The 24,279-nt window shown below is 57.8% G+C and overlaps 1 protein-coding gene across 1 annotated transcript in view; it reads left to right on the plus strand.

The window, feature by feature from the left end:
• The window catches only part of CASTOR2 (cytosolic arginine sensor for mTORC1 subunit 2), a 57,047-nt gene that overhangs the window by 27,156 nt on the left and 5,612 nt on the right, over positions 1-24,279 (plus strand). Inside the window, exons 2-8 of the mRNA XM_039255205.1 lie at positions 8,589-8,659; positions 17,918-18,111; positions 18,508-18,640; positions 19,117-19,240; positions 20,026-20,136; positions 20,524-20,606; positions 24,106-24,200. Coding sequence (XP_039111136.1) covers positions 8,589-8,659; positions 17,918-18,111; positions 18,508-18,640; positions 19,117-19,240; positions 20,026-20,136; positions 20,524-20,606; positions 24,106-24,200 — 811 coding nt within the window. The remainder of the gene's footprint in view (positions 1-8,588; positions 8,660-17,917; positions 18,112-18,507; positions 18,641-19,116; positions 19,241-20,025; positions 20,137-20,523; positions 20,607-24,105; positions 24,201-24,279) is intronic.

Consider the following 24,279-nt stretch of genomic DNA (forward strand, 5'->3'; position numbering starts at 1 on the left):
GCTATGTTGCAACTACATGTGGTCTTAAGGTGTATTTTTCTTTTTAATGATTGCTCCTTCTAATTCTGCCAAAATACACAATGCAGAGCATCACTTGGGAGCTTACTTTTCCTTCTGCTGTTACACAGCTGAGACCCGTTCATATTCTTGCGAGTCCCCGTAGACTGTTCATTTTGTCTCCCGTCATTGTCCTTCCCTGTGTCCAGTGGTGGGCGTCTGGGTGGTAGCCAGGTGTCTGTCCCTGAGAACAGGTGTCTCCTGTGATGCGCGTGTCAGAGGGTAGGCGCCTCCCGGGGAAGGGCTGAGTCACAGAGATGACGTGACGGGCCACACCTGCCTCCATGCTGTCCCCACACCTCAGAGACCACACAGCATAGTGGGCCCGAGGCAGGAGCAGCCTCAGCCTCGCTGAGCATCGGTTTTCCTGCCGGTGAAATGGGAATAAGTAGTTATGCCACACATTCGTTCTGTTGGCGGCAATGATGTCACGTCCTGTGCCTGGCACGGGTGGCGGGGGGGCGCACCACCCAGGAGCAGGGGGATCGCTAAGCAAAGTCAGGTCTGAGTGAGCAATCTCTGATGTTACCATCCCCGGGGGGAGGTGATGGGCTGGGGCTCTGACCCGCCAAGGGGTGTTGGGCTGGGCTTTTTGGTTCAATCCCCTTTGTGAGACTGACCATCTGGGTGAGGGTTGGGGTGTGGGGGGGCACAAGGAATGGGGAGATCTGGGATCAGGTGGAGATCCTGTAACCCCAGAGATGCCAAGAGCCTCCAAGCAGAAGGCATTCTCCCGTCTGCAAGGCCTGAGCACTCCCCGGCCAGCTCCTAGACTCACGGCATCCCATGACCACACGTGCTTAGACAGAATTTTTTTTTAATGTTTATTTATTTATTTTGAGAGAGAGAGAGAGAGAGAGAGAGAGAATCCCAAGCAGGCCCCATGCTGTCAGCAAAGAGCCCGATGCGGGGCTTGAGCTCACACTCACGAACCAGGAGATGGTGACCTGAGTTGAAGTCGAGAGTCAGCACTTAACTGACTGAGCCACCCAGGTGCCCTGGGCAGGGTCCCGAGCGCTGCCCAGTGTGCTCCGTGCCTCCTTAAATCCTCTGCTATTCTGCGAGGGAGGTATTTCCAAACCTCTTTCAGAGATAAGACTTATCTTGGGTGAGTGGATAGAGCCGAGACCCACACTGAGGCCTCTTCCAGCTCAGAACCCCAAGGAAGCCCCAGTGGGCTCAGATGTGCCCCGTGCTTGGGTCTGTGTTCGTGAAGCCAGAGGCTAGAACTTCCCCCAGACAGTGTTCCTACCCAGACCCAACGTGTTGCACCCCACTTGGCTGCCCCAGGCCATTGGGACGTGCATAAGGAAACAATAAGGAAGCCACTCGGGGAAGCTTGTTGCTCTGGTCCTCAGGGCAGGGCTTGGCCCCTGGTGTCCCTGGAGGGAAGAGGTGAGGCTTCAGTGGGGGCCGGGAGGTGAGGATGGTCTGCCTGCTGACCTCCCTCCTGGTGCCTCTGGCCAGAGCGATGGCTGCGGAAGACGCTCTCCCCTGCCATGGCCTTGTGTTTCTCACTGACCTTATCTCCTCAATTTGTGGAATCTTGTTTCCTGGCCGCTAGGGACGGACGCCCACCATCAGCCTGGTCAAGCTCCCCACCCCCCCCCACCCCCGCCCCAGCTCTCACCAGCCTCCTTGAAGAGAATAGCCTCCTAGGGTCTACTGCTCTTGTGGGGACTTTCCCTTTACTTGCTCAATTTTCTTGTTTATTGTGGTCAGATATACAGAACAAAATGTACCATTTTAAGCTTTTTTTTTTTTTATTAATGTTTATTTGTTTTTGAGAAAGAGAACATATGCGACCAGGGGAGGGGCAGAGAGCTGAGGGGTGGGGGGAGGACAGAGGATCTGAAGCAGGCTCAGTGCTGACAGCAGAGAGCCCGACGTGGGGCTCGAACCCACAAACTGTGAGATCATGACCTGAGCTCAAGTCTGACACTCACCCGACTGAGTCACCCAGGCACCCTTAACCGTTCTTAAGTGCACGGGTCAGTGGCATTAAGTACATTCACCCCTACTGTGCAACCCTTCACACCCCCCCATCTCCAGACCGTTTCCCTCAACTCAAACTGGAACTTTGAATCCATGAAATTACTGCTCCCCATTGCCCCCCACACACAGCCCCTGGCATCCACTCCCTGCTGTTTCACATTGCAAATCTCAGTTCTGTCAGCCTGTCCCCGCCCCCCCCAACTTTCTTAATTTGCTCTGAGGCACCAGCATCTGCTACACTGTTTCAGGCAGCCCCCCCCCCACATAAATCCTGATTGTCCGCTTATTTAAGGTGTGGCCCCACCCAGCACTTGAAACAGTGCTTGACACATAAAGGCGCTTAATGATTTGTTTGTTGAATGACTGAATGATCTAGCCACCAGGTTAGGCAGGCTGCTGCCTGAGTCCAGGAGCTTTATGCAGACCCTAGTGATTCCTTGTGCCCTCCCCGCCCCCTTTTAGCAATCCCGCCTCTGTGTCACCTTAGAACTTGTGAGCGCCATCACCCACACTGATTGTCCAAGCCACCCGTGACATAATCACGGGTGTTTTTTTGCCCGTCTTGACAGAAGAAGAAACTCCTTTTCAGGATCGTCCTTCACGTCCAGAACTCAAACTTGAAACGGCAGCCTCCAGTCGCCAGGGACAGAAATGAAATGGAAGCAAGCGTGAAAAGCCACGGCCGGTCGAGAGAACAAAGCCTGATCCTCGCCATCCGCCTGGCTTTCCTTTAGGAAGGACAGTGGCAGACAGATCCCGGGGCACTTCTGTCCTCACCTTACGTGGCGAAAGGCCCCTGTGGTTGCAGAAAAGCGTCAGCTGGGGCCCGCGGGGTCTCGGGAAGCAGGTCGGGCCCCAGCCCCTGCCCCTGCTCACTGGGACGCGCTGCAGAGAGGCGTGTGACTGAACCTTCCTCGCTCCCGGCCTCCCTGCCTGAATTTTGGAATGGGCATTCAGAGACCCTATGGAACGAAGGCATGAGAACGTGGTAGACAGGTCCCTGGAACATTCCGGACACCTGTCCTCAGCCCTGTTTGCACGGCCCATTCCGTGGGCACGAAGACCCAGGCTCGTGTTCAAGCCCGGCCGGCATGGCTATCGTCGCGAAGGCCTGCACTCACTCTGTGATGGGCAGAGTGACCTGAGCAGGGTCTGGCCGACACAGGGCATCACAGCCCTGCAGGACGCAGGCTCCAGCCCCAGACGGGGTCCGGCTCACGAAGCCAGCTTCCGCCTCCCCAGACTCAGGTTCTCGGCTCAGGAATCCGCGCTCAGGGAGCCATCGCTGATCCCTGACTACGTGCAGGGGTCCCTGTGGTGTCTGGGAAGTGAGGGCAAGGGAGTGTGACTGCCTGGCAGAGCCATCGGTCGGCCAGCAGGTGAATGGAGACGGTGACAGTGATGCCCCTAGGGGCCCCTGCCTGATGGCGGCCACCTCCCTGGCTCCCCCAGTGCAGACAGTCCGCGTGTTCGGACATACCCAGACCTGTGCATGGCCTGGCAGGAATTCACCGGGAATTTCAGGCCGAGCCCCTCTCTTCGGGTTTCTGGCCTCATCCCAGCTGTCTGGTGGGGGCTGGGCCGCTGGTTAGGTGGACGGACACTTCAACCGGAGCTTGTCACTCTGGAGGGTCAAGTGTGTAAGAGCCAGGACCGCACAGAGCCTTGGAGGTGGCTGAGTTGCTCCTGCCCGTGGAGCCCTCAGCGCCTCTGCAGCCTGCCTGCCTGGGGCTCAGTCCCTGGGGAGCCCACAGCCGCTTCCTGTGTCACCTCACTGGCTTTTTTTCTTTTTTCATGCTTATTTAGTTATTTTGAGAGAAAGAGAAAGGGAACACAAGCTGGGGAGCGACAGAGAGAGGGAGAGAGAAAATCCCAAGCAGTCTCCGTACTATCAGCACAGAGCCTGATGCGGGGCTCGAAATCACAGACCCTGAGATCATGACCTGAGCCAAGATCAAGAGTCAGACGCTTAAGGGACTCACCACCCAGGCACCGCGCCCAGCTGTCTTGAGAGCTTCTCTGTACTTGGAGCACAAGCTGGCCTCCCCATCAGCTGCCTCCACACTTCAAGAAGAATAGCCAACATATTGAGTGCTAACTGTATTCACACTGGGTCTTTACTCACTGGTGTTGCTTCGACAACAACCCTGTGAAGCAGATACTATTATTACCCCCATTATATGCTTGAGGAGACAGGGGCACAGAGAGGTTAAGTAACTTACTTAAGGTCACATAGCCATAAGCAGCAGCATTGCCTTCATCCCATGGCGCACAACAGCCTCAGAGGCGTAAAGGTGGTGGCTGGAATCTTCCTCCAGGCCAAAAGGAATGGCCTGGCCTCCAGCACCCCTGTTCTGTTCAGCAGAGCCCAGCAATGCACAGCTTCCCTCTGGATGGGGGACTTGCACAACTCTTGGGGTCTTTCCTGAACCACAAGCTGCTGTTCCCTTGTCTCTCTCCTTCATTGCTTGGGGCTGTAGAATTTTATGTCCTGTCTACCTGAGGGCTCCAGCAGAACCTGCCCAGTGACAGTCACACACAGTTGCAAGGGTTGTGCACTGCCCAACTCTGAGAGCGCTCTTTCACACAGGCTGTGAGGTGACGGAGCCCTGCCCCCAGAGTTGTGATACTCCACCTGCCCCTAAAAGGTGTTCTCCAGATGCACTCTGGTTCTAGGATCATCTTTCTGTGCCCTCTTGGCCACACCCCTTGAGGTGACCCTGCTGTGGAGCTGGTGGGGTCCCACGGGGCCCGAGCTGAATGGGAGCCAGCCCACCTTGAACGTGGCCCTCACCGTACAGAGGAAGCAGCTCAGGGCTCACCACCCCCACGTGCCAAGTTGGGACTAGAACCCAGGTCTCAACTCCTAGACCATGGTCCTCAGTCTCCCCAGGCTGCTCCATTTCCTGTGTTGTTTCATCCCATTCCTGAGTGCCCTGAGGGCATGTAGAGGGCGCCCCACGCCCTCCTCGGGCTCCTAGCAGCACTTAGCGGCTGGGTCATTGCTGGCTTTGGATCCTCTCTCCAGCTCTTCAGAGACACAAGGACAGAGAGGCCACACGCTGGGGGTTGGGGAGGCTCGGGCTCTTCGCCATGACTCATTAGAAGATTGGGACTGGAGACTTTAGTGTCTCCCAAAGGAAGGGTAAGTCAAGGCAGTTACCCCACAAAAAGTACAAGCAGAGTTTGTCTGGTCAGGGCTTCTCTGGCTTAGGGGTAAGTTTGTGGCCATAATTCACCTTTTTTGAACAGTGAGCGTTGATTCTATCCCCAGCCTGTGTCAGGTCCTAGGCGTATGGACAGAGAATCCACAGTCCTTGCCAGTGAGAGCTTACGGTCTGCTGGGGGAAGCGAGCATCATCTGTAATTGGAAAGCACCTAGGACCATCGTGCACAGTTGCACAGATTGTGCACTATTCAACTCTCGGGGCACACGTCACGTACAGTGAGATGAACGAGTTGGGATGCACGACTGCCTGCAGTGGCTCTAGTGTCGTCCTCTCCTAGACATAGTGTCGGGCTTTAGGTTGTCAAGGGAGGACAGGCTCTTTAGACTGTCCGGCAGGAGGCGAGGGAGACGGGGCTGCCGGTGGTAATCTGAAAAGGCTTTCCCGCAAAGAAGATGCTTACACTGAGTCTTGGAGGATGAGCGATGAGTCTCCAGCCAAGGAAGGGGGAAGGGTGTGCCAGGCAGTAGAAAGAACATCTGTCAACCTTCGGAGACTGGAGGCTGGGGAGGCCGGCCAGGAGTGGGAGACGGAGGAACCCGAGAGCACCTGGGTGGGCCTGAGCGGCCGGAGCAGGGTAACGGGGAGCAGGAAGAGCCAGGGGCCTGACCCCCGAGTGTGACCAGAGCAGTGCTGCTCTGACCCGCCCTCCCGGAGTCTGCCCGCACCCAGCTGCACGCTTGGAGATGGGTGTCTGATAGCAGGACCTCAGAGGTGCTCGACCCCAGGAGATGTCACATCAACTTCGTGTTTATACCCCGTTCCCAGGGAGGCTCATGCCGCCGCCTGCTGGCGTCTGCCTCCGGGACAATTTCTGTGGTCTTTTCCTGGAGCACCCCCCCCCCCCCACCCCCCCCCCCCCCCCCGCCAACCAGGAGGGCACAGAGAGCCAGTGTGCGGTCACTGTGCCCAGCATTCTGGTAACCAAGGTGCTTCTGGGGCTCTCTCCGCTGTGCACAGGGTCCCCAAGAAGGAGCCAGGCCAGACCAGGGGTTGCCACTTACTGTGGTGATCATCTGCCATTGTCCCCAAGCAATTACAGATTGTATTTGTCCAAGCGATATTGCAGATTGGGTCGGGGACAGAAATGTGCTTGGAAAACCAAAGGGCTGGAGAGAAATCGAAGAGCACGTGCCATGGGTTGAGTGGAATGTCAGTGGGGACACAAATGACACCTTGCTTATGACTCTGGCACAAGAAATTTCTTTAAAGGCAGATTCGTGGAGGTACGCCGTATTTACGTATGGTAAAACTCACCCTATTTAGGGTACAATTCTTGTGAGTTTTGACAAATGTGTATGATCTTATAACCACCACCACAGTCAAGATACCCAACACTGCTATTGCCCAAAAAGTTCCTCAATGCCCTTCTAAGTTTTTCTTTAATTTTTTTATGTTTATTTTTGATGGAGGGAGAGCACAAGCAGGGGAGGGCAGAGGGAGGGAGAGAGGATCCAAAGCAGGCTCCTCGCTGACAGCAGCGAACTCGACGCGGGGCGCGAACTCACGAATCGTGAGATCATGACCTGAGCTGAAGTCGGACGCACAACCGACCGAGCCACGCAGGTGTCCCCTTCCCTGGTGCCCTTGCAGATTCAGCCGCAAACCAGCCCCTGCCAACCATGGACCCGCTCTCCGCCCTTAGAGCTCTGCCTCTCCCAGAATGTCCTGTAAATGGAACCCTATAACACGTAACCATTTGAGTCTTGCTTTAACTTAGCAAAACACATCTGCGATTTGCCCGCATTATTGCACGAAGCAGTAATTCATCCCTTTGATTGCTGGCCGGTACTCCATGGGGTGGATGGGCCATTTTATCCAGTTCAGCAGTTGAAGGGCGGACGTCTGGGTTGTGGCCGGTGTGGGGGGGTCACAGATAAAGGCTGTAAGCATTCGCATACGGGTATCCATGTGGCCCCGTGTCACCAGCCGGGAGGGAGTTGCTGAGCGTGCGGTCTGTGTACGTTTCGCTTTGTAAGAAGATGCCAAACTTTCCCAAATGACTGTACCATTTTGCATTCCTGCCAATTCCAGTTGCTCTTATATCTTGTGAAATTTTTAAAGAATAAGGACGGGGCGCCTGGGCGGCTCAGTGGGTTAAGCAGTTAAGCATCTGACTCTTGATTTCAACTGAGGTCATGATCTCACAGTTCATGAGATGGAGATCTGCATCAGGCTCTGTACTGAGAGCACTTAGCCTGCCTAGGATTCTCGCGCGCACGCGCGCATGTCCCCAAAATAAATAAAACTTTTGTTTTAATTTTTTTGTATGTTTTGTTTTATATTTGAGAAAGAGAGAGGGAGAGTGAGCATGAGGGGGGGAGGGGCAGAGAGAGGGAGACACAGAATCTGAGGCAGGCTTCAAGCTCTGAGCTGTCTGCACAGAGCCCGACGCGGGGCACAAACCCACGAACTGTCAGATCATGACGTGAGCCAAAGTTGGACGCTTAACTGACAGCCACCCAGGTGCCCTGAACTTTTAAAAAAATTAAAGAATAAAGAATGAAGAAAGTAAGGGCGCTGGCTGGGGAGGCTGTGTGGCTAAGGCTTTGGTGCTGCAGGGCGGCTGACAGGTGCACCCTCCCCGCCCCCTGCCCCCTTCACCCCTGTCCCCTGTGATTCTGCATCCGTGTCAAGATTTATTTTCCATCTTAATCCCTGTACAAGTGATATTTGGGTCCTTGCTAGGGTTACTCGTTGGACCTCTTGTTGTCAGGGCTTCCCAGGATGGATGGGCTGACACATTGGGCACCGAGCCACAGGGACGCATAGTAAATGGCCACAGGCAGTTTCCCCACTCGCAGCTGCTTATGCATGCCACTCCCCCTGCGGCGGGCCAGGGGCATGCTGGGGGCCTTCCAGCTGCTCGCAGGACAGGGAGATGGGTGTTGATTCGGGGGGGTGAGGTACAGTCGGAGGGGGGCAGCAATGGAGGTTAGAAGTCAGAACAGTGGGGGGCCCAGAGAAGACTGTTCACCTACCTGCTCCCTGCCAGAGCCCCCCTTCAGCTGCTGCTTCCCCTGGGAAAAAGTGGGAACTAAGACCCTTCATCTGTAGGGGAGCCTGGAGGCCAGCTCAGGGGCCCCCAAATATTGGGGGGTCCAGAGGGGACCACCAGCCTCTCCAGACCTCCCTGAGGCATCCTGAGTCAGAAACGGAGGGCCGCGGAAGGGAAGCCACTGGAGGTCACCCAACAGCCTGGGGTCAGAGCTCTGGGTAAACCGAGTCATCTCCCACTGGGTCACAGGGTCCCGCCAGGTCTGAAGTGGGACTGACGCCATGTCCTTTGTCCGTCTGTCCACCATCCAGGTGCAAGTTCTTCAGTCTGACTGAGACGCCGGAGGATTACACCATCATTGTTGACGAGGAGGGGTTCTTAGGTAAGTGCTTCTGTCACTGCCGCTGGACCGGACCATGGCCTGCGGTCAGTGCTGACTGCCTGCCGCCTTATTTCTGCCCACACCCGCTGCCTTATTTCTGCCTCCGCTCCACCTTCCTAGTGATGGGTTAGAAAGTCAGCAGGGAGTCTGTTGCCTTCTCTGCCTGTGCCCTGGCTGATCCCGGCTTGCAAGGCGGCCCTGGGAAAGGTGGCCCCGGAGCTAAAAGGGTCAGGAAGACAGAGTGCTTGCCCAGCTGGGAATGGAAGCTACCAACAAGGAACCTGGGGCCTGTTTTATTGAGCACCTGTTTTATTGGACGAGGTGCTTTAAAATGTCCTCAGTCCTTGTGCCCATTGGAGGGAGCCCTGATGAGTATCTTCTTTCTGTGATTTGCCTTTCCATTTTTCTGTTTTTCAGATTGAGCTATAATTCACGTATCGTAAAGTCCACCGCGTTATTTTTTAATTTTTTTAATGTTCGTTTATTTTTGAGAGAGTGCAAAGTGGGGGAGGGGCAGAGAGAGGGGGGGAGACACAGAATCTGAAGCAGGCTCCAGGCTCTGAGCTGACGTCAGCACAGAGCCTGATGTGAGGCTCGAACTCCCGAACCTCGAGACCATGACCTGAGCCGAAGTCGGATGCTTAACCGACCAAGCCACCCGGGTGCCCCCCTGGTCACTTTTTCGTGGTTTTCTTTCCAACTTTCTCTGTGCATGGCTTGTATGGTCAGGGTATGTATGACTGTGCCCTGCAGCAACATGTTTTCACCTGCCCGTAACTTGACCTTTCCCGTGATGTCACAGCCTCTCACAGGGAACGTCCTGGCGGATGGGACCCGCCTCCTCACAGGGTCCACAGCGGTTAGAATCGAAGTTGGCTTCCTTCTTCTCCAGTTATAAATTTATGGACTCCTGAAATGTATAACATCTACTCGTATTCGAGGTGGTCCCTAAAATGGGGTCTGAGACATGGTGTTGGGGGGTCAGAAGTCGACCTTTTGTGTGGTTCTCGATGGAAGCTGGAGGGCAGCCGTCTTAGACTGTCCTCACTGGTGAGCACGCGAAACCCTGGAGGAGCCGATACGCCCCCCCACCCGCTCTGTCATCCTTACACACCCCTGCCCTGGGCGCCTAGCTGGTGTGGGGGCTGCGCCCGGCCCCCCACGTCTAAATGGGCACAGTGTCCCTCCCTGCCTCTGAGGGGACAACAGCCTGGCCACAGCAGGGACAGGACAGGCCCTAGGGGAGGCCCCACCCCATCATCAGAGTATCTAGCTAGTCATTCATTGATTCATTGATTCATTCATTCATTCAGCCAATATTTTCTGAGCCTACAAGCCGCAAACGAGAACTTGTGCCTTAACTACTGCGCACAGTCACGTGAGGAGTGGGGGGGGGGGCACCCATGCCTTTATGTGGAGGTGCTGAGGAGCGTGGCCCCCCAGCCACAGAAGGAATGCCCTGGAGTATCTGTACTCCGTCTGTCCGTTTTCCCAGCCGAGACCAACCCTCTTCATCCTGAGGCAGCAAAGGAGAGAATGTGGGGAATGGGGAGAGGGGGCCGCCTGCAGGACCCGGTGAGCCCTGGGAGCCTACGTGTGCGGAACTGTCAGCGACCAGGGAGGTGTCCTGTTCAGAGGCAGCCCCTCACCCCCACCCCCAGATTGCAGGAGGCAACATTTACAGAGCACCTGCTGTGTGCCGGCATCTCACTGGGCCCTGGATGGGAAACACCACCTCTGACCCCAGGAGCCTCAGGGCCCGCCAGCTGATGACACTGTGGGTGCAGGGAGGGTGTGGGTGCCCTAATGGCATGTCGCAGAACACGCCCTGCTGTGCAGGAGACAAGCAGATGCGTGAGCTCCCTGAATCAGTGTATATACCGCCCCCTCTGGGCCTGCTGTCTGCACACACCGTGCTAATAAGCCCTGAGAAGGACTCTTTTTTTATTTTATTTTTTTAAATGAGAGGCTTGGAATGGGAATGTAGCATTTTTTAAAGCTTTTTTCAAGTTTATTTATTTTGAGAGAGAGAAAAAGAGAACAAGGGAGGGGCAGAGAGACAGGAAGAGAGAGAGAGAAAATCCCAAGTGGGCTCCGCACTGTTAGCACAGGACCTGATGCGGGGCTCAAACCCACGAACCGTGAGATCATGACCTGAGCCAAAGTCAAGAGTTGGATGTTTAACCACCTGAGCCACCCAGGCGCCCTGGGAAAGACTCTTACTTGCTTCGTTTTATAGATGAGGAAAGGGAAACACACGTGTGTAGCCTGCCGGAGACCTCATGGTTGGCGTCATCTCTGAGTGCTTCCAACGGCCGGGCCCTGGGCAGGGGAGATCAGAAGCGCAGGAGTCCAGCCTCTGCCCCTGAGCTTCCGGGAGGACAGAAACACAGGAACCAGAATTACAGTAGCAATGGAGAGTGGCACCCATCCTAGCTAGCTGAAGTGCAGTCCAAGAGGACTTCCTGGAAGAGGCAGTGCTTGAGGCAGACCCAACTAAATGAGTAAAGAGCCCACCCAGTGGCACCCATGCATCCGGGGGCGGGGAGGCTTCCAGAATGGAGGGCTGCTTGGCACTCTCAGGGAACTGAAGGTGAGCACATGAACAGGAGGAGACAGGACACGTGAGGCCAGGGGCAAGGGGGCAAGGGGGAGCCGGCGAAGGGTCTCCCCTGATCTGGAAGGGCTTGCCTGGAGGGAGCCGAGTGAGGCGGCTGTCCCGGTGAGGACCGAGCAGTAGTAATGGCCAAGGGCTCCCTGCTGGGTCTTCAAGTCTGGGGAAGGTGGGATCTGGGACAGGTGTAAATTAGTCACCCAGCAGGGGCTGGGAGGCCGGGCCCAGCCTCTGGCCACCCTGAACTCTGTGACTTCCCGGTAGGGGGTCTCGCTTCAGCTCCTGGTCAACGGACTGCTTGGGTATCCATTATTGCCCCAGAAACATCAAGCAAAGTCATGTGCATCTGTTGAAGTGTGTGCTATCTCCTGCGCTCATGTTCAAGAGCTCCGGGGCGAGGGGGGGGGGGCCGCTGGGGAGGGTCCACAAAGGGAGGACGCCGGGGGGTCCACAAAGCCAGACTCCTGTTCACCTGCACGGCCCTTACTGTTATGACCTCAGTGGAAACGCCTCCCCTTGTGGGCTCGTTCCAGGGGCCAGCAAGGTGGAGAGTAAAGACCCATTTTACACATGAGAACACAGGCACCAAGTGCGCGGTCACTGTGAGTGATGGGGTGCGGATTTGAAGCAGGAAATGCCTTCAGGGTGGTCCTGGCAGAAATAAGGAAAGTACTCGGAGAAGGAGAAGCGGTATGGGGGTTCCAACAGACCGAGGTCAGGAGCAGCAGCTGAGAAGCAGGGGGAGGGGCAGGTAATCTGGGAAGGCTCTTAGAGGGCAGGATTGGGGAGGGTGTGGAAGGAGCCACACGGTCCCACTCTCCTGCCCAAGTTCTGGGAGGCTTCCCTGCAGAAAGGGAGCTGGGTCTGTGGCTGCCCCTGGGAGACCCCTGGCTGCGCCACATCACATGAAGGAGAGCATCTGTCTCTCAGTGATCGCTTGTCACTAGACGGCCTCCTGTGGCCACTGGGAGCCTTGGTGACTGTTCGCTGGCAGGGTCATGGGCATGAAGCTCTCACAGTTAGGAACTAGCAGCTGTTTGCAGTTCACTTGCATGTGAGATGAAGAATCTTGTCGGTGGGGGGACAGGACGTTAACCAGACAGCTCCTCGTTTAATGTGGAAATTAAGAGGTTCTTGGCTCGACTGGATCTGTCGGTCTGTGTCGCAAACAGAAGCAGGAGACGGGTGTGTGTTGAGCTTTTATGTGTTTAATGAGCACTTACTATGTGCGATGCAAGGTGTTCTTGGGGACCCAAAATAACAGTCCCTGCCTTGACCTCTGGGTAGTGGGCATAATCTTAGGTTTGTGGTTTGGAGGGGCCCGGTGGTAACTGGGCCCCCACCCATCAGAGCCCCTGTATCTGAATGTGTGATCCATACCACAGAGGGGCAGGGTGAGCTCAGGGGGCTGTGATTGGTCCAGAGGTGGAGCGGGGAAGTGGTTGAAAATCAACTCCTGGCCTCACCCTTGGGCTAAGATGGGGAGACCCATGTTCAGATGCTGCTCTGCCCCCTTCACAGCTTGTGATTCTGGGCGCCCCGCCTTGTCCCAAACCCAGGACCCCCTCTCCCTTCCGGAAGTCACGCCCATGGCCGTACAGTGCACCTGTGCTCTATAGGCCGTGTCTACCTTGCATGTCCCCCAGGGCGGAGAGGGCTGTGCTCACCAGAGCTCTGAGCTCCTGGCATCCACCTTCTAGCTTGTCATTTACCATTTCGTAAGCAGAGGGACAAAGTGGTGTCCTCTCCAGGAGGTCCAAGCCGATGGAGCTTACAGCCCGGTCAGGCTCGTTCTTACTGTCCCCTAAAGCTGGTGCTCCCAGGGAGCACTGATGGGGGACAGTGCCTCTCAGCATTTGCAGTGGCCTCCTACCTATGCTCCCCTTCGCCCCGCTGCAATGTGTAAAGTAACAGCCTGGAGCTGAGATTGCATTTCCCAGGATGGGGAGAGGTGGGAGGGCAGTGAGGAAGGGGGAGGGGTGGGCCTTGAGTGGCTGCCCCCTGCAGAGCCCTGGCCATTCCTGTGACACCCCAGTTCCTGCACGCCCTCCAAGCCCCCTCCCGCTGTGTTGTGGCAGATCTCTTCCACGGTCTACACCCCAGGCTGTGGCCGCTTTGCTGCGCTGGCCCGCAGTGGGTGTGGTCCCCGTCTTTTTATTCCACCCAGTAAAATCTCCTGCCCCTTCCCCAGTACCAGGTGGTCCTCAAAAGCTGCTCCCCTTCTCTCTATGTCCATCAGCTGATGGTGAGAGCCCCGTCCTGTTCGTCACGCCCACGGAATGAGACTTGCCTTCCGTATCTGACATAAGTTCTCCTTTACACAGCTATCCAAAGACATGTCTTATAGCCGGAAAACTTGTTTTTAACCAGATGTGTTGTGTCTGTCAGCGATGAGCCGAGGTTCCACCCCTGCCACTGGGTCTCACATGCCACCCAGTGTTCATGTGAAGCCCCCTCGGGCCGCACGCTCGCCCGGGCGTCCGTCTTCGCCCCGCGTGCGAGCTGCTCCGTCACAGCGAAACTGTACATTCAGGAAACCCCTGTTACGTGTTGCCCAAGTGCCTTCCAGAAACCGTCGAAACTACCACTAGCAGTGTACGAACACAAAGTCTCTGGCACTTGGTGAGCGCTTCGATGCCAGACACTTAGCTAAGCGCTTGTGGGGATTATCTCATTTAATCCTCGAAGCATCTTCTGGACCCGATCCTGATTTCATCATTCTGCATTTGAAAACTAAGAAACTTAGGGGCGTCGGCTTTGCCCAGAGTTGCACGGGCAGGATTCAACCCGCCCGCCTGGCCCCAGGACTCTTGACCCTGCTGCAGGCAGGGTAGGAGAAGCCCGAGGGACACTGGCTGTGTGGACAGGTAGCGGCTGTGTAGGAACCGTGGGCCCTGCAGCCACAACACGGGAGTCCTGGGGACATGGGGATCCAGTGAGCAGTGCAGGGGGGTGGGGCGCTCCACTCAGCAACAGAGCCTCTCCCCTTGGTCGCTGGCGGGTGACAAGACAGTTAACCTTCACCACCACAGAGCGTGCTCAGCTCCAAGAGGCTATTTTTAGGGTCTTGTACTATGTGCAGTGACAGAAATAATCCATTTCGGTCTCGGAATGGGTCCACTTTTCCTCTCGGGAAGGGCAGGCTTGCTGCCTGCCTCCTGGTCAGCCTCCTTACAGCCCCAAATTGGGGCTCAGTTGCCCTGAGGCTTGGCCTGGGGTGAGGCTGGGCCGGGACAGGCCTGCCTTCCCTCTCCTGTGGAAAGCCAGGGAAGCTCTTTGAGTTCCCAGGGCCCAGAAGCCACAAACACTGTGGTTTCCAGGTGCTTCTGCTCCTCTGACAAAGCTTGCCCTTTTGGAAGTATCATGACCACCATGGGTCTGAAGCTGACCACCACCGTCCGTGGGTTCTTTCCAGGGCCGAGAGCCAGGAGCAGGAGGCCCCGAGGCCGGGGGCAGGCCAGGCGGACCCAGCCCGGCCCGACCAGCTGCCCCGACTGGCCGACAGTTGCATTGACCTGAAATCCTGTGTTCCCACCCCCACCCCCACGCCCCCATTTTTCAGCCTCAGGCCTGGGCTTCTCTCCCTGGGACTCATCCAGACCTGCCAAGAGCCTCCCCAGAGCGGAGCCTTGGCCGCGGCAGCACCCCTTAACCATGCACATGCCCCAGCGGCTCACTGGGCGGGAGCCTTCCCCCCACCATATCTGTGTTCCCCCCTGTATCTGAAGCAGCTTTCTGGCAGCCTCCACCGGGGAGGGTGAAGCCAGGATTGGAGCTTGTCACTGTCTGAGCCCGGAGCCCGTGTTCTTTGCCCTCCTCCCGCCTTGGCCCCTGGAACGCGGAATCTGGGCCAGCGGGGCGGAGGGGAGCCCACCTGCATGGTGAAGGCCTTGTGGGGTCCGGTGAGACCACATGAAGGCGGACGCCTGGGTCTGGGACTCAGAGCGTCAGGATCGGAAGGCTGAGCCTCTGGTGGCCCGATGCCTCCCCTTTACAGTCCTGGAGCTAAGCCCCACATGGGGGAGTTTCCCTGATACACCAGGGCAGGCTGGTGGCCCACGTGGGTCTGGAAGGCATTCCACGGTGCCAGAGTGAGATCCCCCTGCCATTTACTACCCCATGATCTTGGGGCAGTCAGCTTCCCTCTCTGGGCCTCAGTTTCCAACTCTACGAAATGGGAGCGAGGTTGACTTTTCAGCCTATTACGGGTCCATAAGCAGATGGACAGCATTCAGACAGCCTCCCCGATCCGCCGATGTCTGGGCCCCTCTTCAGAGCCCTCCGCCCTCACTGGGGACCTGGTCCTTCTTCCTGGTCAGTGTCCAGAGCAGGGTGTGAGGTCTGTTTCCTAGTCGGAGCTGGGTTCGAATCCCGGCTCTTATGCATTCTGTGCATCCATAAGCAGAAGGGCATAGTCCCCACTGGTAGGTTGGAAATTCAAAGAAGTTGGCCGTGCCTGGGAATGGTCCCTGCGGGAATGGCATTGGCTCCTCCCAGGGCCTTTGCCCGATCCTGGGAAGTCCGATAGAAGCAAGGGATGATGTCGGAGGCCACCCCCCACCTCGGGTCTGGAGGTGTAACAGAGCCCTGACCAAGCTGGGTGGAAGGTGGGGGGGACAGGGGAGGTTGATAGGTGGGAACCATGCGACCTGGACAGAGTAGAGCTGCCACTCAGCTCAGACCTCTGCGTGCCAGGCCCTGAGCCTGGCAGAGAATGAAGCAGACGGGCCACTGTGCCGGGGACTCGCACCCCTGCCCTGGACGGTAGCCACTCACCGTGCGCAGCCCTCAGAATTGAAATGAATCAAAATTAAATAAAACTTGCAGTCTGTTTTCTTCCATTGCATCAGCCATATGTCTTCCATTGTGAGTGGCTACCGTTTGGGGGCAGTGCAGATATAGACCTTCCGTCCTTGCACAGAGGCCCCCTGGACAGCGCTCATTGAGGAAAGGACTTGGGCTTTTAGCCGAAGGACCTAGGAAGCCGCTGGGTGCCTTTGGGTCGTGAGGAACTTGGAATGGGCAGGCAGAGGGCGGGTTTGCAAAAGTTGCCGCGGTCTCGTGTTAGCATGTGGCAATCTAAGTGACCCTTCCAGAAATTTCTGAAGAAGGCTTAAGAGGTTCTGACCTAATGAAAGGGACATTTAAAAGTTTTTCATCACTACATATATTAAAATGGTGCCTGAGCTGGCTGGCCACGTTCGGGGCCCCATGACTCACAGCCAGTGCACAGGACCATAGGAAGTGTTGGCAGGACCATCGGGACACCCCACCCCCGGGGGGCTCTCAGTGATGCCCCTTTGGATTTCAGAACTGAGCTCCTGGTTTGGGGGAGGAGGTTTCCTCTGGAGGTCTGTCCTGGGAATACCTTTCATCTGACCCCCACACAACAGACTAAGAGTGTCTTCTGACTCGTGATTTCAGCTCAGGTCACGATCTCGAAGCTCATGAGTTTGAGCCCTGCATCGGGCTCTCTGCTGTCAGCACAGAGCATGCTTGAGATCCTCTGACTCTCTCTGCCCTTCCTCACCACCCCAAAAAGAAAAGCATTTAAGAAGCCTTTCCTCCTCTTCCTCCCAAACCTTCCCCTTTCCTGGGAGGCCATCTCCCTCTCCAGCCAGCCTGGCCAGAGAGGGACCAATGGGCTCCCTAGACTGTGGTTACCATGGCAACCAGAGCCAGGCAGGTGGGAGTCCGGAAGCCATCTTGCCCGAGGCCAGCCCAGCCTTCCTGGGGTGGCAGTATCTTCGTCACCATTATCCAGACAGCCTCCCTGGGGACCTGGCCCTTCTTCTAGGTCAGCACCCAGAGCAGAGCACGAGGTCTGTTTCCTAGTCGGGACCTGGGTTCCAATCCTGGCTCTCACTCCCTAAGGGATCTAGGGCAGTCAGCAGCCCCCTCGGCGCTCTGGTTGCCATGCCAGTGGGAATGGCTGTCCTGGTACAGCGCCTGTGACACGCTCTGTAGCTGTGCTGGGCTCCAGCCCCAAGTGCTGTGTCTGCAGGACCAGCAAGGGCAGGTGAACATTTGGGTTCCGGGTGTTGTGAGCCGGTCGGGGAGACTCGGTGATTGCTGCCACTCTGACCCTCCCCCTGCTCCCGCCCAGGATCCCTGGGCTCCCTGGAGGGACTCAGGGGGCAGTCACTGCACAGAAGGTGGCATCCTTCAGAACCCTCCTGGGGCTGTGTGTTCGAAAACCCAAGTCTGATAGAAGCGGGGAGAGAAATCCTGGGGCCCCCCCAACCCTGGCTCTGGCCTCCCCTCCCCCTCCAGCAGCCTGGGAGGTACCCAGAAACTCAGTGTGAAACCACAGCCCCCAATACTGGCATGAGAACTGGAAATAACAAAGTCACTGCTGAGTGCTGAATACCATCGTTTCATGATGGAGGACACAGAGGTCCAGGCACAGATAAAGCGCTTGTCGCTGAGGTGCCTGCCTGGCTGGCCTGCCTGGCGTGTGCCCGCTTGGTCTTCCCGGCCTGGGACCCCCTGATCCCATCCTCCTCTGACAGACGAGGGCACCGAGGCCGAGAGGGCGGGGCTGGCTGGGGTCACACAGCTGCCCCCATCTCTGCAGCCCTGCCCTGCCCCAACGATCTAGACCTATCAGTCACAGGCCCGCCTTCCGTGTCCCCCCCCCCCAGAGCTGCCCTCCTCAGAGCACCTGAGCGTGGCGGATGCCACCTGGCTGGCCCTGAACGTGGTGTCGGGCGGGGGCAGCTTCTCCAGCTCGCAGCCCATCGGTGTGACCAAGATTGCCAAGTCCGTCATCGCCCCGCTGGCCGACCAGAACATCTCCGTGTTCATGCTGTCCACCTACCAGACGGACTTCATCCTGGTGAGCTGAGGCCCCACACGCTGGGTGGGTGTGTAGCCTGCAGCATTCCCTGGCCCCCGTCCCGTCCACTCGCAGAGACGGCGAGGGGCCCGGGGTCATCCGTCAAGCATCAGAACGGCCCAGGTGGGGCTTCGGGGTCCGCCTGGCCCCACTCTCCACCCGCCTTTGCAGGCCATGCTTGGTTTGAGCCGGAGGCCGGAAAGTGAGGGGCACAGACCTGTACCTCCCGGCCCTCCGGGCAGTGTCTCCTCCCCCCTGTGTCGTCCCGGCTGCCTCTGGGAGGCGCACGCACCCGGTTCCGGCCCCCGGCCCCAAGCCGGTCCTGGGAGCAAAATTTCAGAGTGAAGGGCATCTGGGACCCCGGGGCACTCACGTCCTTGACCCCCTCACCCCTAGGTGCGCGAACGGGACCTGCCCTTCGTCACGCACACCCTGTCATCGGAGTTCACCATCCTGCAGGTCGTCAATGGCGAGACGGTAGCAGCCGAGAACCTCGGCATCACCAATGGCTTCGTGAAGCCCAAGATGGGTGAGCTGGGGCGACTCCGTACAGAGGAGACCCCAAGAAGTTACCAGGTCCCACTCCAGAGCGGCTCCACTCTCAGAGCATACATGAAGTTCCGGACATAACATAGCATAACAGTCCTGGCCAGACCTTGCTCTCAAGGTCTAGCAAGGGCAGGGGACAGGGGCACAGTCAGTGATGGCCAGAGGCCACTCCTCACCCACTTGGTATCCAGGCAGACATCCCAGAGGCAGTGACTCTGGAACTGAACCTTAGAGCACAAATAGGAGCTGAACCAGGTGGTGAAGGTTGGAAAGGGCATTCCAGGCGGCCAGCAGGGCACGTGCAAAGGCCTGGGGGTCTGGAGGTGAGCCTGGAGGATCAGGAGGCTACAGAAGGAACAGGGGCCAGGTCTCCCCACCCCCATCTTCCTGGGCCCTCCTCCTCCCTGATGCTCCTCCTCCTCCCGACGTCAGTGCCTGATGTTTTTGCTCTTGCAGTCCAGAGGCCTGTCATCCACCCTCTGTCCAGCCCAAGCAACAGGTTCTGCGTCACCAGCCTGGACCCTGACACGCTGCCTGCAGTCGCCACACTCCTCATGGACGTCATGTTCTACTCCAACGGGTATGGCCCCCATGGGCATGAGAGGCTGGGGGGGTGCAGGGGGACATGACTCTGCCTGGGAGTCCCAGTCTGAGAGGGTGACACAGACCTACCCTGAGAGCTAGTCTGATGGGGGAGACACAGTCTGCCACCCACCTTGGCAGTCTGGTGGCGTCAGGTGGGGGGTGGCGGTGGGGATCATGGCTCTACCCAAAAGCCCCACTCCGAGAGGGGAACTATCCTTCCTGGGGAACCCCAAAACTGGGTGAAGCCCCAGGTGCACATGCATGTGTAATAAGCACCCCCGCTGTCCCCTGAGCTCCAAGGGCAAGAGGCCCGTCAGTCGAGGAGCTGGGATTTTGGGGTGTTTCATTCGGCAGAGGTAGGGTCTGCGTTTTTCCTCAGAGCAGATTTTAAGTTTAGGCCAACACTTGGGGAGGGGACCAGTGAGCTGGCAGTGAGCCCAGCTTGTGCCCTGAGACTGGGATCAGCACAGGGACAGAGAAGCTACTAGGGAAGGGGCGCGTGTCGTCTGCACTCTGAGCCTCCTGGGTCCCCGGCACTGGGAAGTGGAGGGCACGCCTCCATGAATGCCAGGGACTTGTCCGTATCTCACAGAGGAGGGACCGCGGGTGGGGGCCACAGGTTCAGGGTCACCTGGGAGGGCAGGCTCAAGGCCAGGACTTGGCCCTGCTTCCCCGGGCTTCCTAGCCCTGTGTGCCGAGGCCGACGGGCGGGCCGGGTGGGAGTCCGGGTGCGGCGGGGGCCCCTCCACCCCTCACCAGCACCCCCGCCCCACCCCCCAGAGTGAAGGATCCCATGGCTGCTGGGGAGGACTGCGGCCACATCCGCTTCTTCTCCTTTTCCCTCATCGAGGGCTACATCTCCCTGGTGATGGACGTGCAGACCCAGCAGAGGTGAGTCGGGCCGGGCGGGCTGGGCTGTAGTGCACACGCCTCCCACTTTGTACCCATCAGTGCTCCGCACAGCCCTGCCTCGGTGGTCAGCTGGGCCCATCTTGTGACAGCAGCTCAGAGAGACCAAGGCCCAGGGCCGCCTGGGCACTCCCCGTCTCCGGGGCGGGGGTGGGGACGGTGTGCCGAGCAAATGAGCAGAGGAGGGCAGTTGTCCCAAAGCCACTCCCAGCCTTGCCCTCCTGTTCTGCCCGGATGAGAAAGACAGGCTGGTCCTTGAGACCCTGGAGCTCCCGAGCCCCCTCCCTCTGGCCCTGTAAGCAGTGCCCCGAGGGTCAGCCAAGGGACCACGACCAACACCAGCCTCTGGGGTTTCCTCTCTTTGTTAAGGTTCCCTAGTAATTTGCTGTTCACGAGTGCGTCCGGAGAGCTCTGGAAGATGGTGCGGATCGGAGGACAGCCGCTGGGATTCGGTGAGTCCCCTGGGGCTCCGCACCGGCGGCTGGGGGCTTCGCATCACGAGTCACACACCCCGCGGTGCAGATGGGAAGGCTGAGGCTTGCGCCGAGGTGCCCCCGCCACGGGCCCGTGACTGGCGAGTGACAGGAGGCACGGTCCTCCAGACGACGGGAGGAGCTCCTTCAGCCCAGGCGCCCTTGTTGTTAAGGCCTTCGTCAGCCCACCTGCCCACGGGCAGTGGCCACTGCTGTTGGATGAGTTTCCGTCGTGTAAACACATGCAGTTGCTAAATGCCTCACAGTAAGACTGCGGACACCCCAGCACCCGCCCCTAAATGCCGCACCCCTTCTGTCCTGGAAGGGAGCACCTTCTCCTCCATACCCACGAACTGAGCCCATGGGAGGGAGTCCATAGTGATTCCCTAAGTCTAGACTCAGTTTCCACAATGACCCAGTGTCTTTGGCAGAGAGTTTTTCCCTTGAGCATTTTCCAAGTGGCCACAGGGCTCAGGGGCCTCGGTAGGTGGTAGGGCCACGTGGCACCGATCCGCCCGGTGTTGGGGGGGGGGGAGGAGGGGGCATTGCTGGCCCCATTACCAGCGATGCAGCGATCAAAAAGGATTTCTTTTTTTTTTTAATGTTTTTATTTATATCTGAGAAAGAGAGAGAGAGAGGGAGCATGAGCAGGGGAGGGGCAGAGAGAGAGAGAGGGAGACACAGAATCCGAAACAAGCTCCAGGTGCTGAGCTGTCAGCACAGAGCCTGATGCGGGGCTCGAACTCCCAAACCGTGAGATCATGACCTGAGCTGAAGTTGGATGCTTAACCAACTGAGCCACCCAGGTGCCCCAGAAAGGATTTCTTGAGGCTGGACCTGCTAGATGCCAGAGCATGAACCTGGCAGAGGCAGTCCATAAGTTACAGGGCAGCTGTTTCTGGAAGCATCCCCATCCAGCTCTGAACACTGATTTCCCACAGATGGGGTGAAGAATGTTCCAGATAAAGCTCAGACTACTCCAGGGTCTCCGTTCCCAGGACAGGAGATGAGGGTAGCAGGGCATTTTGACCTGAGGGTGCAGGGTCAGTGAGGGAGCCGTGTTGTGCCTCCTGCCTCAACCGCCTCTGGACGAGCCTGCAGGTGGACAGGATGGGACACATCCCCCCACCCCTCCCCTGCCCCAGCTCTGCTCACATCAAGGCCAAAGCCAGAGCCATACAGGGGCCAGGACAGGAGGCTATTCTCTGGAGTGCTGAGAAGTGTACACTGATGGCTCCTGGTCCGACCCTGGGACCCACAACCTGCCTCTCAGGGCCTCCTTCTCCACAGACCCCAGCCTTTCTGCTGCCTACCTGTGCTGCGCGGCGCAGGGTCACAGGGGTGTGGAGGCGAGGCCGGGGCTGGAAGAGACCAGCGTGGCCGCAGGAATTGAGCCTCAATTTCCTAATACATAAAATCAGGATGACGACAGCCGCTGCGCCTGGGTGGGGAGTTCTCGTGTTTGTCCGTTAGTCCAGGTGCTCTGCAGGCCACACGTGCCATCGCTGTCACATGTAAGGACCAGGTGGCTTGGAGAAGGGTCAGGGAGGGAGGACTTCCCAGAAAAGGTGACTGGTGGATATTCGCCTGGCTGTGGGGAGGAGGGGGCAGTACCAGCAGCAGGAGGTATGACGTGGCGGCCAGGTGGCCCCCAGCGGCTCTGCCCAGGGTACAGAGTTCAAAGGTAGAAAGGGTAGAAGGACCCAGCCAGGCCACCTGAGGCAGAGCGACCAAGGCCTGATGCCAGGCCAGAGGCTCTGTCACTATTTCTCCCTGAAGGTGGAGGCGTCGGGCAGAGCCTGGGCAGGTAGACGGTGGGGGGTGGGGGGGATGCCGGGGGCCACCAGGAGATACAGGCGAGAAGCAGGAAGACATGCACGTCAGCTTGTCTTTTCTGTCCCCAGCCCTGGTTCCGAGTTGATCAAAATAGACCCCTTATAATGCAAAAACAGAAAGTCCAAATAAAGAAGAGATAAAGAGGGGAGGTGGAGGAAACTCAAAACATCTCTCCCTCAGCAAGCGTGTGCACGATGCCGCCAGGCTGTTTTTGTCTGAGCGGCCCCGCGGGCGGGCAGCCAGGGGCAAGGGTGTGTGTGGGAATCGGCCGCGGGACGCTGCGGGCTTCGAAGCCACACTTGCAGCTATAAATAGCCCCGCAAGAAAAATAGCTTACCGAGAATGTGAAAGATTCTAGACCGGCAGATCCCATATGTTTCCGAGCGTGGTTTGGAGTAAACATGTTTTATAATCCCATCCCCGCGCACACACATGCGAACAAGCCCAGACTGCATTTGCACAAAACTACTCGCCCAAGCTCTGCGCTGTGCCATTTGGTCTGTATCATTCAGCGAGACGCGGGTCACCAGCCCTCTGGATTGATGTCACCAGTGGGTCCCAGCCCACAGTTGGAAAGGCAAAGGCGTCATTCTAGACTCTAATCTCCTGCCTCCATTTTTATCAGGATTGTTGCATCTGGAGCTAAAGGGTCTCTATCTACCACGTGGTGGCACAGAGGGTCACCAGATGCGCAGGCCCCAGGCCTGGACAGCCACCAAAAGGGCCTCCAGGTCCAGCCAAGCGGAAAGCAGGAGCCTGAGGGGCGTAGCAGGGTCACCACACAGGTCCAGGGCTGGGCTGACCAGCAGGAGCCAGGCCAGGGAGTGAAGGGGCAGAGGGGAGGCTGGTTGGGGTGACGATGGGGTGTTGATGGGGTAGAGGTGGGGCTGTTTCCCAGGCTTCAGCCTCAGAGTCACATGGGGAACTGGTGACCCGATCTGGACCCTCCCACCCAGTCGGGGACAGTGTTGGGGAAAACGTACCACTGTCAAAGTCAGAATAGTGGCTTTGGGAGAAACCACCTGAAAACTTTGAGTGTGTTGTGTTGGTGACGCAAAGTGGTCCTCAGACCCTGGAGGTCTTCCTGTAGGAGGAAGCCTTCAGCGGTGCCTTCAAGACAGGCAGGAAGCTGGAGGCGAGGGGAGAATGCACCCCTGCTTTGGAGGTCTAGAGGGAGAAAGAAGTCCCGTTCTGGGCCCAAACAAATGTCTGGCACTGCCTTTAGGACAGGCAGAGGTCATTCATTACCCAGTGGGGACCCAGCAAGGAAGCTTATGCTCAGAGAGAGGAAGTGACTTGACCACAGTCTTCTGGCTAGAAGAGAGTCAGAGGGCGACAGCAGAGAGGGCCTGAACCCACGGCCTCCCATCGGCCACGCTGCCTCCAGCTCCGACTCGGAGCAGTCGAGTCCTGGAAACGGGGCATCAAAGCCAGACAGAGCTGGGCGGTGCAGAGCCCTGCAGAGGAGAGCTCGTTGCTGGCCCGGGATGTCCGAGAAGGCTCCTGCGTGGAGGGGCCTTTGCACTAAGGCTTCAGGGTGAGGGGCAGGAGCGCTTAGAAACTGGGTGCGCGGCAGGCACTGTCCACAGAGAAGGGTAGAAGGCTGGCCGAGGAGGCTGAGCATGTCCCCACCTGTCCCCAGATGAGTGTGGCATCGTGGCCCAGATCTCCGAGCCCCTGGCTGCTGCAGACATCCCCGCCTACTACATCAGTACTTTCAAGTTCGACCACGCGCTGGTGAGTGTCCGGCACCAGCCCCCCACTGGGCGAGGGATGCCGGTTCGGGGCTCACGGGTACTCGCCCCTTCCTGCCCCT

This window comes from Hyaena hyaena, unplaced genomic scaffold (assembly GCF_003009895.1).
Source record: "Hyaena hyaena isolate Hyena2069 unplaced genomic scaffold, ASM300989v1 scaffold_514, whole genome shotgun sequence".
Lineage (NCBI taxonomy): Eukaryota > Metazoa > Chordata > Mammalia > Carnivora > Hyaenidae > Hyaena > Hyaena hyaena.